This window comes from Podarcis melisellensis, assembly GCF_964234715.1.
Source record: "Podarcis melisellensis genome assembly, chromosome: 3".
Taxonomy (NCBI): domain Eukaryota; kingdom Metazoa; phylum Chordata; class Lepidosauria; order Squamata; family Lacertidae; genus Podarcis; species Podarcis melisellensis.
Genome location: NC_138530.1, coordinates 89,566,265 through 89,581,532, shown reverse-complemented (window position 1 = coordinate 89,581,532; position 15,268 = coordinate 89,566,265). Strand labels below are relative to the sequence as shown.

General features: G+C 39.9%; 1 protein-coding gene across 1 annotated transcript in view; it reads left to right on the top strand.

The window, feature by feature from the left end:
• The window catches only part of LRRC1 (leucine rich repeat containing 1), a 62,758-nt gene that overhangs the window by 28,637 nt on the left and 18,853 nt on the right, over positions 1–15,268 (top strand). The window contains exons 4-9 of the mRNA XM_081906316.1: positions 421–510; positions 6,483–6,539; positions 6,790–6,853; positions 9,518–9,592; positions 11,239–11,383; positions 14,796–14,914. Of these exons, the coding sequence (XP_081762442.1) occupies positions 421–510; positions 6,483–6,539; positions 6,790–6,853; positions 9,518–9,592; positions 11,239–11,383; positions 14,796–14,914 (550 nt within the window). The remainder of the gene's footprint in view (positions 1–420; positions 511–6,482; positions 6,540–6,789; positions 6,854–9,517; positions 9,593–11,238; positions 11,384–14,795; positions 14,915–15,268) is intronic.

The following is a 15,268-nucleotide window of genomic DNA, read 5'->3' as shown; positions in this document are numbered from 1 at the left end:
TGCAGGCCAAGCTGCCTGGTAGTAAAGAGAGAGAAGGCTTTATTTTTTTCCTCTTTGTCCTTGAGAAAACAGTTGTATGATGAAAGCAATCCAAAAGAGGTGGTGGGAAGAAAGGCCTTTCCAACAACAACACATTGGAGAAGAAAATATATGTTCACACACACACACACACACACACAAGATTAACTAAACTGAACCACTTAGCACAATTTAGATGATTTACTTTTTCCATTTGTGTTTGGACCAACTGGCATTTTGGTTTTAAGGATTGCACTGGAAGAATAGCAGCGCAAAGTTCAACTCCTAGCTGCTGCAATGTAAACTATGCAGTGCTTCTCCATGGCAAGATGCTGAGGAGAGAGAGGGGGGGAAATGTCCTTTTCTGTTGTCCTTGGCTGATCTGTACTTTCCTTTTTCTAGGTTGCCTGAAAGCTTTCCTGAGCTGCAGAATCTAACATGTCTTTCTGTAAATGATATCTCTCTACAAGCATTACCTGATAACATTGGAAAGTAAGTCCATTTTAAAATAAAATAAAAAATTGATGCCTGAAATTTGTCAATGGTGGATTTTGTGCATAAGCCTAAATACCTGTGAACATGGCATAGAAAACTGGTTGGTTTTTTCCTCAGGATATTTTGCAAGTATCTTTTAGGTCATCTAGAGCTGGAGTAGCATGGCTATCAGGTAAGCTGGCAAGTCTCCAGTTCAAATTTGCATCCCACCATCCATTCATTAATGGCTTTTAACACTTATTTTAATGCAGAATTCTCCTCTTGTATGAAGAAAGTCTTCTCTCTCTCTCTCTCTCTCTCTCTCTCTCTCTCTCAACATATGTGTACAAATACAACACTTCAGGCTGGAAGAATGCCTTGTATAAAAACTCACCTAAAATTCATAACATTCAACATCTCATGGAGATAGTGTCCCAGTTCAGACAAAATGAATGCTCACGATGATTTAGATTAATGAACTTTCTTCTCTTCTTCCATAGTTTCCTGCTACATCCAAACATGGGAAGCTGTTACAACTACGGTACATTGGTTCAGGCTAATCAAACTGTGGTTTCAGATTCTGGTTGATTAACTGCCTAGAACAAACCAGTTTCCAATATTTGAATGTAATGGAAAACTATCTAAATCTGTTATCGGAAGCTTTACCGATGCAACCCGCCCATAGAGCAGAGCTGAAGACCACCTTGTTCCAACAGGCTTTTGGGAATTGACTGCTTTAAATGAAAGGGCAACTGCTGTGCTGTTTTTATTGCAATTATGTTTTAAACAGCTTTTATGTATGTATATAATTTTTATTCTATCAAATTTTAATTGCCTTTTGATGCTTGTTTCTTCTATGTTTCTTTCTTTTTTTTTTAATCTGTAAGCCATCTTCAGTCCCGTCAGGCAGAAAGACAGGGTATAAATAAATATATAAGACCTCTATATAATAGTTCATAACTAAGCAATGCTTATTTTATCACTTTTAACAGTCTTGAAAATACGAAGTTCCGTATCTTAAAAGCAGCATATGTTTCAAAAAAGTTTCCCCTAGATTTATATAAAACTGCCCAATAACTTGTTTTTCTGGGTGGCCAACCATATAAAATACCACAAGACATTTAAAAACCTTTCATAAAATAAAAGCATTTAGCAGAGGGTTTCCCAAACTTGGGTCTCTAGCTGTTTTTGGACTACAATTCCCATCATCCCTGAGATGGTGGGAATTGTAGTCCAAAACCAGGTGGAGATGCAAGTTTGGGAAATCCCGATCTCGCACAATTCAGGATTCCAGTATCTTTTGGATCCCATTTCCTGGGCCTTTTGATCATCACTTGACATCCTCCTCCACTTGCCCCTCTTAGGGAAGTTTAGAGGGTGGGGACAAGGGGAGAGGACCTTATCAGTTGTGGCTTCTTACTTGTTGAATGTTCCTCCTCAGTTAGATCTGCCTGAGACCATCGTTAACATTCATTTGGTTACCTGGTGAAAAGCCTCTTTCTCCTCCAGCCATTTTATGATAATTTATGATAAAAGTTCTATTGTTTATTGCTAGATGTTGCCTGCTGCTGAAGTTTTATTTCACTGGGTTTATATAATAAAAGCAGAGCAAAGAGCCCCCTTAACCTACACATATGCACAAAAAGTATCTATAAATACACTTGGCTAATATTTTAAATCAATAACAGCTTCAAGAAAAAGATTACTGCCTTTGTGAACTCAGGGAGTCAAAGCACTTTTTAACTTCCCATTGCAATTGTTGATTTTAGTACTTATTGAACCGAAAACAGAATTCACTTCTATAAAATTAGAGGTTCTCCATAGGTAGAACAGAGGGAACATGAAGCTTTAAAAAAAACTTTTTTTCTTTTTGCTTTCATCTTTTGATAATTGTTTTCTTTTACATAATGGGCATGTAGTTATGCCCACGTACAAACTGAGGGGGCCTGATTCAACTCGCTGTAAAAATAGCGCAGTCCCCTGACCTTCAGGAAGCACGTAAGATCTACTTGGTAACTTTGGTATCACTTTTTGTTGTACAATGAATATGAATCAGTAGTTTGTTCTGTGTGTGCTTGTGTGCGTGTGCGCATGTTTGCGTGCACACACGCTTATGGGCTGGCATTCAAAAACATGAACCAATTATGTATAATGTGTGTTAAATACAAATGACACCTGCAAATAAGCATACAGAATTGAATACAGAAAAAGGGGAAACATGGCAAGAAATGTGATTAAAAAGACTAATTCTGTGGGTTATATACGCAAAATATATCCCATACATTATATTCAGTTATTATAGCTCATGCTCCAGCTGCAGTTCCCTGTCTATTTGCAGAAGAAACTGGATATGGTTTAAAATTAAGACCCTTGGCCTCTCTGTGTTATGTATGCTGGAACTGCTTGTATGATCAGGTTTCAATACATTATACGTGATAGATTATTAGTAGAGTACTGGTTAAGTTGTGTGACAGCTTGTTCCAGATATCTGGAAATCTGCCTGTACTGCGGAAGAGAAGTACAACTGATAATACAAATTATTCTTTTTAAATCTGCTGTGACCCACAGCAAGTATTTATCAGGATTCAGTGCTCTGACAGCTAGGTATTCAGGTGCAGTTGGGCATGGTGGAAGCTTCCACTGTTTGGGGGATGCAGAGATCTTGCTCTAAAGCAGCTCTAGGTCTCCGGGAGTCTTCTACCTTTTCCACTTCTAGCTATTGAATCTGTTATTTTAGCCTCTTCCTCTATTCACTTTGTACTTCACAAATTTCTCAGGTGCATGGAAGGCTGATTGTTATCGTATTTCCTAGGAATTTGGGAATTCTCAGGATGTTGATTCTTCCTGGGGAAGGTTGCGTACTAGCTATCCCATGGAATAGCCACGTGGAATTTCGCTTCTGGGGTTCCTGTGAAGCCTGGAACTTTAGAGGTCTATAGTTCTTATCACTGGTAGCTTTTTTGGATAGTGCTATAGAAGGAAGAGTTTTAATGTCCTATTCGTTTATTATAATAATTCGCAGTTCATCTCTGTTCCCACCCTGCTTTCTTCCCTGTAGTAATTCTGGAACAGAGTCATCATTCATTCAGACCAGTCATTTACAGGGCTGTAATACATAAATGGGGAAAATAAAGACAGCAGTAGAAATAGCCAAGGCAGCAAGTATATGGGGATAGAAAAACATACAATTGTAGAGGCACAGTATATTATAATATACTTGCTTCACACACTGCACAGTACATTTTGCTTGACTTATAAGTACAGGACAGCTTTGCTGAGCCACAGTAACTAAAGATACTGCTTGCCTCTTCAGTTCCTTGTATTGGACAAACTGAATTATCACCTACCAGAATGGTATAGGAAAAACGAATTATAGATGTCTAGCAGGAAATAGATAGGACTGTGCACCCAGGATACATACCCAGGATAGCTGGACCTCAGCTTCTAGTTATGGTTTAGCTGCATTAATAGATAGCTACATTACTTTCAAAATATTTGAATGAAGCCAGCATATTTTAAGCACTGCTCTGATTTGAAACTGCGCCAGCAACTTGGTTCTTCTGAAAAGGGCATGTTTTGGAATGTAGCCCCCACAGGCTTCTAATTGATCCCATACTTAAAAGTAGAAAAGACATCTGGAATGCCGAGGGAGAAAAACAACAATTGTAATTACTTCAGAAATTGCATACTCCCTGTGTTGGCTTGGCAATATTTCTTGCATGGAATTTATACTTGAACACAGCTTTGAAACACTGGACGTTTGGTGGGAAAACCTTGGGGTTTTGCCTCGCAAAATGTGTACATAGTGTAGCAGTATACTTTGCATCCTCCCCCCCAAAAAAGAGGCAATAGTGAATGATACACCTATATGTTACTGTGGAACACCCCACTGTTCTACGTTCACAATCCCATGGCGTGAACTGGAATCTTGGCCCAGGGAGTTGTGCCAGCATAGCAGCCTGAGATTAACACCACTGAGCTTTCAACAGAGGTAATGTACAGTTTGAAGGACCCTGTGTGAGAGACAGGGAAGGGGAGATATGCCAGGGTGAGAGACTGGGAGAAGAGAGGGATGCTCCCAGGTGGGAGCTGGGAAGACACATCTTTTTCTGTATGAGACAAAAGTTAAGGTACATTGTGAGAGAAGATTTTGTATTCTTCAATCTCTTCCATCTTTTTTTCTCTTCTCTCCTTTTATTATTCTTTGTGTAGATTAGCTGGTCTTTTATTGTATAGTGAAAAAATGCAATAAAACTTCATTTAAAAAACAAACAAACCAGAGGTGATGTCAGGATAGTGTCTACTCAGCTGTCACATGACACGAAAATGGCCAGAGGGGGCGGGGCAGAGCTGAATGTGACTGCAGAAGTCTCAGATGCCATTCTGAGGTTTCCTTGGCCACCACTGAGACAGCTATGATAATGTAATCCTATGTGTGTCCAAGTGGTTTCCGTGGAATTTAGTCTATAAGGAACGTAACAGGGCATGGCTGGCCTAGACATATTCCTAACCACTGTCACTTTTGAATATAGTGACAATGCATTTCAAAGGGTGGCTATAGTGTGAAATTGCAACCAAATTCTACGCGTGAATTTGACTTTATTCAGTAGCGACAGGGAGGTCTCTTTCCCGCTACACTATGCAGTTAATTCTCTTTATGTGTTGTTAGCATAACAGTGTTGCAGACCAAACTTCTACCTTTGCATCTCACAGGCTTATGGCTGCAGTGTTGGTGACCCCTCCCCTCCCCACTTTTACCCGTGTATTTATCTGCTAAGTGAAGTAATATTTCATGCATCTGACCAGCTTTGGCTGTAGCCCATGAAAACCTACGCTTACAATAACATTGTTGTTCTTTACAGTGCTACAGAGCCCTTTGTTGTGTCTTTCTGCAAAAGTGACTAGCATGGCTGCCCCTCTGGAATTTAAGGCAGAGGCAGCTATGATGCAGAAAATATGGGCATGCATTTCTGTTTTTTGTTTTTGTTCAGGGACGTTGGAGGATTAAGGCAGATTACAGCCTTGGGATAATGTCCGATACCTTGTGTTCCATTTGGTCCTAAATAAAACCCTGGCCAGGGTGGGGGAATTGTTTGTTACTATGGTGATGATAGGCTTTTACTATGATGGGAAGTGAGTGGAAAGCTTAGCTTAGTCGTGTAATGCCACTTACAATGATGAACACTCCATAAATGGGAAGTTATGGATAGCTGGAGATGCGCTGAACCAATAAATGCAGTTTGTATACCAAAGGCATGTTTTCTTTAATTGGAAAAAAGGGGGGGGAGCTTTACACACTGATGCCTAACCATTGTGTGACACATCCAGTCAATTCATCCTTTTCTTCTTGTCTCTACTCCACCACTCATTCAAAAAACAAACATTTTCAGCTTTGAATTTAAGTGTGTGAGTTTTCATCCATTGTCTGGGTACTCATTTTATAACCACCAGTTTTGTTTAAAATAGGTTCTCATTTGCCTTAACACATTCTCATTACAAGAGTTTGTCCTTATCTATGTGTTCCAGATTTTATTAATCTACACAGATTCACTAATAGCATTGGTTTTCTTTAAGTGTTGAGTTATTGGTGTATCAGCAATGTGAAACATGAAATGGATCAGTCTTTTGCAAGTTGTAATAGCATTGTTAGGGGGTGAAAGTCCAATTTCCCTCAATGTTTTTTATTGATCTCCGTCCCAACAGTTTGAGTGATGTGTATCCACCAGTGCCTTTTCTTGTTATTGTGATATGTGGAAGCTCTCCCTACACATCCATATAAGTAAATGATCTTGTATTTGCCATTTACTCTTCATGGCTTTTGAAGTGGGCATGAATCCATGAAAAAGATTATGCCCTAATCTTTAAGATGTGCCATAAGACGTTTTATTTTTCCTGCAAGAGACTAATATCGCTACCCCTTTGGAAATTATTTTTAATGTTCTTTTTAAACAAAGACAAAGGATTAATGAGGTTTGTTTTATCTTTTTTAGCCTTTATAACCTGGCATCACTGGAATTAAGAGAGAATCTGTTGACATATTTACCTGAGTAAGTTGTTCGTTTTAAGTTTGTTATGCATTCATGGCATGAATTGCAGCATTTCTGCCTCCAACCCCATTCTTTAAATGAGTCATTCGGTACAAAGAGATGGCGCTGGAATGCAACGTTTTCATTAGCATCTTTTACTTTAATTTGTGTGAATGTTATTCAACAATTAAGAGGGGAATGTCCTAGCCCTAATGCTAATAGGCTGCTTTTAAAGCCATGTGTACAAAATACACTATTCTTGTTTTCCTAGGTCAGTTGCCCAGCTGCAGAGACTAGAAGAGCTAGACCTAGGGAACAATGAACTTTATAATTTGGTAAGCTTCCCACACTTTCCCCTGGTTTATAGTGTTGGTGCATTAGTATGCAAATTCCCAAACTGGCAACAGTGGCATCTGAAAAGAGCAAGGCTTCCAGAGAGTGATTTTGTACTGATTGCAATTAACGCTGTTCGTTCCAGTAGCATTTGGAACTGTCTTTGCTTATTGGGACCCAAAAGCATCTGTCTTCAAAGGGCTGCCTTATGGGCTGTGGACGTGGATAAGGAACCTCTTGCAGGGAGTCTATAGAAGGTTATTGGGGAATGTAACTCCATCTTGGGTACACAAGTGCCGCACCTGTTGTTCATGCTTTATCAAGAGAAGAGGATCTAATCATGTGGTCCATGGATGTGAAGCTTTTATGAATAACAAGGGTTTGCAGAAGGAGCTTCCAAGCAGCCATCCCATTCAAACGAAATGGAGTGAAAACAGCCTCTCGGAAGAAGGCTGTGGTTTGCTTCCACTTCCTGAAGCAGAATAACCAGCAATCTGCTGTTGAGACTCACTGCCCTCCAGTTGGCACCTTCTCAACATCTAAGAAGGAAAGCCACCACATCTCTTATAGGACAATGTTAAAACATGGGCAGTTGGTCTTAAGATGCACTTTGGAGAGAGCTTGAAAAATCCCACTACTCTGCTTTCCCACTTTGAGTTCCATAGGCTATTCACACCATTGTCTAGTCTAGGATGATCATCTTCTTCTTTTTAAAAAAGTTAATACTACAGTGGTACCTCGGGTTACAGACGCTTCAGGTTGCATACGCTTCAGGTTACAGACTCCGCTAACCCAGAAATAGTACCTCGGGTTAAGAACTTTGCTTCAGGATGAGAACAGAAATCGTGCTCCGGCAGCACGGCAGCAGCAGGAGGCCCCATTAGCTAAAGTGGTGCTTCAGGTTAAGAAAAGTTTCAGGTTAAGAACGGACCTCTGGAATGAATTAAGTATTTAACCCAAGGTACCACTGTAATGAAATGCAAACTCACTGAAATTACTTATATGCCCACTTGTTCTCATACATACGCTTTTCTTGGGTTAAATGGAGAGCACTTAAAATTAGCATCACCTTTCTTCTGTTTGACTTCTTTTTCCTGCAGGTAATGTATAAATGCACACATGACATGTATCCAGCCATACAAGAGTGAAAGGTTGTCACAAATTGGTGATGCTTCCTTGTATAGATTATTGTTTATGTAGACTCGCCCATCATGTTTCCTGTATAGATTGTTTTTGTAGGCTTGTCCTTATAGTCATCGCCTCTAAACTATTCTTCTCCTTACTTCATTCTCAGCTTTCAGCTTTCCAAAACTATATTTCCCTTCCCCCATTTTGAAAATTTGCAAATTCTTTTTAAGACTTGCTTTTATGCCTCTCACAGTTTGTAGTGTTTTTCTTTTTAACAGTCCTCACTGGTGACAGAAATGGCAAGCACATCAAGAGAAAATCCCCACCTGCCCTCCTTAACTGCTTTAATGTTTAATTCATGTTTAAAAATACAGATACACTCACACACTAAAATAAGCTCAAACCGTACTGTATGAAATCACAAATTTAATGCATAGATGATATATGCACAAAATTAAAATTCTCCCCAAAGCTAGACAAGATTAACATTCCAGTTGCTTCTCTTTTTTACTTTCTTTCCCTCATCCACTGATGTGGCACTGAAGGCAGAGCATGAAAAAAAATTAAAAACAGTGCAGGCTCTCATTTAATAACCACAGAGAATGTGCATTGAAGACAGACTACAGCAACTAAAAATATTCTGAGGTTAAATTCTTAATAATGGTAGTTAATGTTATAGTGTGGTTTTGGAAGCTCACTGTTAAAAAGCAGGGGGGAGGAGGGGTGTGTGTGTGTGGCTCTATTGCAGTATAGAGTCATTGCAAGTTGGGGGTAAGTTTGCTTAAGGGCATTAAGTTGCACCGTTTGTCTTGGCATTTTGCTCTTCTTGGCATGTTCCTCTTTCAAGCGGGTCATATAATTTCATTTAAAGAGAAAGAAAAAAATACCAGGTTTTTCTAGCAAGAAATAATAAAACGTAACTTCTCAAAATAGTGGCCCGTCAGAATAATGTGAAGCTCTTAGATCCCAGCACTTTAGAACATAGGGAGATGGCCCTTCTGTCGTTGGTGAAAATGAAGCGCTTCTCGTTACAATGTTCCATGCACATTATAGGTTGTGTTTGTAATCAAGAAACTCTGTATCTGCGAATGTTGCCTGGAAAAGATTTCACTTCCATGAACTGAAGAAAGGGCTGTGGAATGTCGGCTGGAGTGTTTTGGGATGTGGTTAGGGTTATCAGGAGTTGACCCTGGAAGTGGAGCTGTTGCAACATGTTGAGATACCATTTCTCCTCCTCTTTGAAGTTCTGAACTGTTAGCAGTGTTAAGTAATGGCATGCTTGAGCAGCCAAGAACCAGGAGGAGACACAGGTTTTGTGCTTATTCCTTATCAATGGCTGCACCTATTTGTTGTGAGATTTCTTTGCAATGGGACTTTGGATATAGCAAACACAAGCGAAATGCTTGCAGGAGTTCTGCATTCTTGATTTGGCTATAAAGGATACTTAGCTGAAGAAATGATGTTATTTCGGATTCCCCTGTGTATTTAAAAGTATTTTGCAATGGTATTCATGATACATTTTCTCTCACGTGTTGCAGCCAGAAACTATAGGTGCACTTTATAATCTTAAAGATCTCTGGCTAGATGGGAACCAGCTGGCTGAATTACCTCAGGTAAGAGAGAATTTTCATACATTTTTAAATTACACTAAACTACATCGAACATTATTATTATTGGATGACTGAAGGGGAAATCTAAGCCCTTCATATCCTGTTATTTAAAAAAGACAAAGTGTCCATTTAAAGATTATGTAATATTTGATTTCCGCCTGTAAATGCCTTTTCATCTTTGTATGTGTGTTTTGAAGCTGAAGAAGCACAGGGGAAGGGATGTGATGTCAGTGACTCCTCCAGAAACCCATTGCTAGGCATTGATCGGTTTCCCTCTCTGCCTCACAGTGGAGAGGTCACTTATGTGTCATGCATATCTGTCAACGTTTCCCCTTTTTGAAGGGAAATTCCCTTATTCCGAATAGGATTCCTCGCAAGAAAAGGGAAAGGTTGACAGCTATGGTGTCATGTAACTGCAAGGAAGTGGAAGGGGTCATGATAATCTTGATGGGGAAGTAGGTGACTCTCAAGGGTATTAAGCCCCCCAAAGAGTGGTGAATCCTTTTCAGCCTGATGGATTATTTCCTCATGGAAATAATCCATCCACACCCTTTTTTGTGGGTGGGTGTGGTCACATGCCAGGGAAGGGGACCAAAGGTAAAAGTGGGTGTGACCAGAGGCAAACATTAGGGCAGGTGGGCAGGGACTAAAATGGGCACAGTAATGAATGGGGCACTTACCTTTGTAGAATAGGCTACAATTCAGCTACTCAAATGCCAGATGTTTCTGCAGCTCCTCACACACCTCTATCCAAGCAAGCAGTAGACTTATCAAGTCAAGCAAATGTATTTAAAGATGATGAGAGGTGTCGCTCAAGCAGAGGGGGTAAGGCCTGGGGAATGCTTTGGAGCCTAAAGGGCTGCATTTGGCCCTTGAACTCCAGGTTGCCCACCTCTGCTTTTCACAGTTTTCTGTTTGGAAGATGAGGAACCTGAGAGCTGCTCTACACAGAAAGAGCGAGCTGCTGTTTTGGAATGTCTGCTTTCTGCTATCTTTCCACCTGTGTCGATTCAGCGACACGAGTGTTTTGATAACTTGGGAACTGAACTATGAGAAAATGTGTGTAGGTGTGGATTTTATAGTGCGGGTTCGCTGGCATGTGAGCAGAATTCAACATAAATGTCGTTGATTTTACAATCGGAACATGCACCCATATCTTTGGCTAACTGTAATCCAAACATTGATGGTATAATGGCAAAACTTGGTATACAATTCAGTGAGATTAAATATTTAAAATATCGCCCTGTTAGACATATTTCTTCTTACAAGGAATGCAGATGCAGGTTCCCCATATACTGAAGCTTTAGTCAACAAGGACTGATTTGACTAATTGTCTGCCTAAGCTTTTACATGTTTAGCCCTTTCACCTTGAATAGTATTCAGAATTGGGTGTTGGCTACTGTTGAATGAATGACTGGCTGGCAGCGCTGGGCTGCACTCATAAGTCAGCAAATTAACTTGGACTGTTAGCACATGCTAGGTATTGCACACAGAGATTTTACTGGTGAATCACTTGTGATATCATCAGAAATGAGTTGTCGTCTGGCAGAGAGGCATTGCCCTTTTGCCGTTAAGCATCTTGTTATGGGGCAGTTGTCAGATCTCTGGGTGCTGCATGTTGAGACATGACTTAGATGTTTGTCTTGTAGGAAATAGGAAGCCTGAAAAACCTGCTTTGCCTGGATATCTCCGAAAACAAACTGGAAAAACTACCTGAAGAGATAAGCGGTCTGCTGTCTTTAACTGACCTACTCATCTCTCAGAACCTTCTTGAGGTGCTACCGGATGGCGTAGGTAAGTGAAAAGTGTTTTTTTTAAAAAATAAAATAAAAATAAAATAAAGAGCAACAAGAATTTAATCAAGTCCAAACATTTCCAATGAAACAATTTCTTTCTCATAGAAATTTCTGCTTTGGACTAATGCTGGTAAAGGACAGCACAGTACATTGGCTACATTTACACATAACACTAGCCCTTGGTTTAGGGTTGCAAGAATGAGTTTGTGTGACTCTTGGACTCATGTATTCTCCAGCCTCTTTCCTCCTAAGGCAGGGCCATAAGCAGAATAGTAATAGCTTCTGCTTTTGCCTATCCACAATTTAGTAGTGTATCCAAACTTTAAGTGGTGAAGAGAGCCTGGGTTGTCTAGTGGTTAGAGCAGGCTTCCTCAACCTCAGCCCTCCAGATGTTTTGAGACTACAATTCCCATCATCCCTGGCCACTGGTCCTACTAGCTAGGGATCATGGGAGTTGTAGGCCAAAAACATCTAGAGGGCCAAGGTTGAGGAAGCCTGGGTTAGAGAATGTCTGGCCCAGGACCTGGGAGAGATCAAGGTTCAAATCCCTACTTAGTCATGAAGCTCATTGGTTGTCCTTAGGCCATTTGGTCCTTCTCAGTCAAAGCTACTTCCTGCAGTGACTGTGAAAATAAAGCAAGGGAGGAAAAAGAATCATGTACGCCACCCTGAGATCCCTGGAGGAAAGGTGAGAGATAAAAACGAACTAGTATAATAAACCACATTTTAGTAAATTGGTGCTTAAGACTACAGTGGTACTTCAGATTACATACACTTCAGGTTACAGATGCTTCAGGTTACAGACTCCGCTAACCCAGAAATATTACCTTGGGTTAAGTACTTTACTTCAGGATAAGAACAGAAATTGTGCTCCGGCGGCGCGGCAGCAGCAGGAGGCCCCATTAGCTAAAGTGGTGCTTCAGGTTAAGAACAGTTTCAGGTTAAGTACGGACCTCTGGAACGAATTAAGTACTTAGCCTGAGGTACCACTGTAATGTTAGCTAGTCTGGACTCAGATGGATTTGTAAGCTGTAGTTAGCCACTCTCTGCTCTGCTACCTCATCTGCTCAAAAGACTTCTGCGTCTTCCATGATACAGGCAGTTAAATCTTTCTCCCACTTGAGCCTGTAGCTTTGTTCTGGAATACCAACATGGTTCTCTCTCTCAAATCCATTTATGTCCTGTGGTCATTTTTAAATGAAGTGTGACAGCCGCAAATTCATTTGCTTGCATCCATCTCTTTTGCGACATTTCTTCCTTTCCCACTATTGCTGGCAGGCTTCCTGGGGCAGGGACCTAGTTTTATTTTTTTGCTTAAGTTAAAGCACTATACATATTGATGTTGCTATGAAAATAGTAGTAACTCAAGTACAATGGTTTTCAAGTACAGTAAGGGAATATTCTTAAGAAAACATCTCACATGAGATTCTTCCCACTGTAATATCTCTATTTTCGCAAGCTTTATTTTGATTGCCTTATCTTGTCTGGTGCTGCCCAGGCCTCTCCCATCTTTGTCCTTGCCTTCCTCCCACTTGCTAAACATCCTGGCTGCTGCCCTTAGTACTCCAACTCTTGGTGATATAGCCCACTGCAGTCAGTCAGCAGTTTCCTTTTTGCTCGCTGTGCCTTGCCAATTTTTTATTGGTACATAACCAATTACCTATTACGGAGAGGGCAACTGGAGGCTTATGAATAAGGTCATTAATTACCTTTCATCAGACTCTCTCACTGTGGCCACAGCATTAAAAATGAAACTGCCCCCCCCAAAAAAAAACTATCCTAAAAATGCATGAATTTCTACACCTGTGTCTTATATCCAGTGGATGGAAATATGGAATTGGACCAGAATTCAAATCCCTGCTGCATTATGAAGCTTGGTGGGTAGCCTTGGGAAGCCAACCACTGTTGGCTTAACATACTTTATAAGGTTGTTGAGGATATATTGAAATCAAGGCTGGAAAAAGGTGATTGGATGGCCCTGGTGCAGTTTGCAAAGTAGTTGTCTCCCCTCCCTGCACCGAATACACAAAGCAAGTTGTGAAGTATTTTAAAGTACCTAACAAATTTATTGTGGCATGAGCTTTCAGAAACTACAAAAAACAGTCTCAGCCACTACAATTTTACAGTAGTCAGCTAAACACAAGCAAAAGACAGTTTGCTAGCCTTGCTAAACGAAAAGAAAGCACTCTGAAAATGGACAGTATCACATTTTAAACTCACTTAACTTACCATAAAATGGCAAAAAACGGAGACTTAGTGCTGGTATAATATGCATCAAATGTTGCTTCCTTTAACCCGAGATGCAGCTTTGTACTATAAAGGACTCCCCCTACACGTACACACATATGCATTGGTACAACTCTGTGGCTTTAACCAAATTTAATTTGGCCTGATTATTGTGTTTGTTGGATGCATAACTCCCACTTGTTCTCAGTTGAGCTTACTCACAAATAAGAGTGCACAGAATATTTATTCCAAAGAGGAGGTGTCATAAGGCAGGCATGGCCATCTTTCAAGAGACTGAGATCTACTCCCACTATAAATCATTGAGCTTTTTGGGGTGGGGGGAGGGTCCCATGATCTACTGTGATCTACCACAGACACGAATAAGGGACTGTGGAAAACAGAGTAATCTTCCTTCATTTTAAAAAGCTTTTTACTATTTTGCTTTTACAGGTGAAATAGTAAGGAAAAGCATATGGTCAGCATTTTTCCTAATTGCTTAGTTAAAAATAAAAACAAAGCCTTTCCCTACTTTTCAGTGTTTTGCTGCACAGCAGAACCACTGAAATAACTAACATAAATTTAAAATGGAATTTGTTTTCATTGAATAATGTAATTGTGTTACAATTATTTGATTTTTAAGACGTTTTAATGAACTTAGTTTAAACATAGTGATCTACATATATTTGCATTGATAATGAAAACCCTCCTCCCATCGTGAACTTCTCCGTTGCTTTCTCACAAGAAATCTAAGACTAAGCCCCATTAAACCCCAGTGATTGCTATATCCTGGTATCTAAACAACTCACTCATCCATCACTGCTCTGACTTCACTCATTGGCTAAAAGCATTGCAAGCCAGGTGTAGTCAGGGAAGACGTACCTCAATGGTTCTTGACTATATTGTCCTTTCTTGTTCTGTTACAGCTATCATTAAAGAACTTGGATAAAAGAACTTAGATAAAAATCACATGGAGTTTTGTTTTTTCATTTTCTAGATTATAAACATACCTGAAATAACTATCTTTGAAAAGACCTTATTAGAAACAACATCACTACAAAATCTTGCTGGCACACCTCAAGTATTTTAGAATATCTGCTAATGATGTCTGGCAAGTGTTTTATGCCACATATTTGCTACTGGTGCAGTTAAAGCAACTAGAATAAACTTCTCCCTTTTGCTTGTAGGTAAATTAAAAAACCTATCCATCTTGAAGGTTGACCAGAACCGGCTTGTTCAGTTAACAGAAGCAGTAGGAGACTGTGAAAGCCTTACTGAGTTAGTTCTCACAGAAAACCAGCTGCTGGTAAGTATGGCTGCAGCTCTTCAAATGGGTGGCAGTAATTAAGCCTTTTGCCATATTCTGACTTATTTTCACTGCAGCATCTTTGTTTTTCCAACTTATGACTACTCCAGTAAAATATAAGACAGTTGAATTAGTACCCTTCAATGTGCATTCTTAAACACATACTATGCATACCATGGAGGCTGTAGTCTAGGAAAAATATGGGATTATCAGAGAGAATGAGAACAAACTTAGATTTCAGTTTTAAGCAGCTGTTACTTGTATCTAGCTTGCTACAACAAATTATTCAGAAAAAATCTTCTGTGGCATATATGAAAAGTGCAACAGAAATGAGAACAAGCCCCCACACAAAAA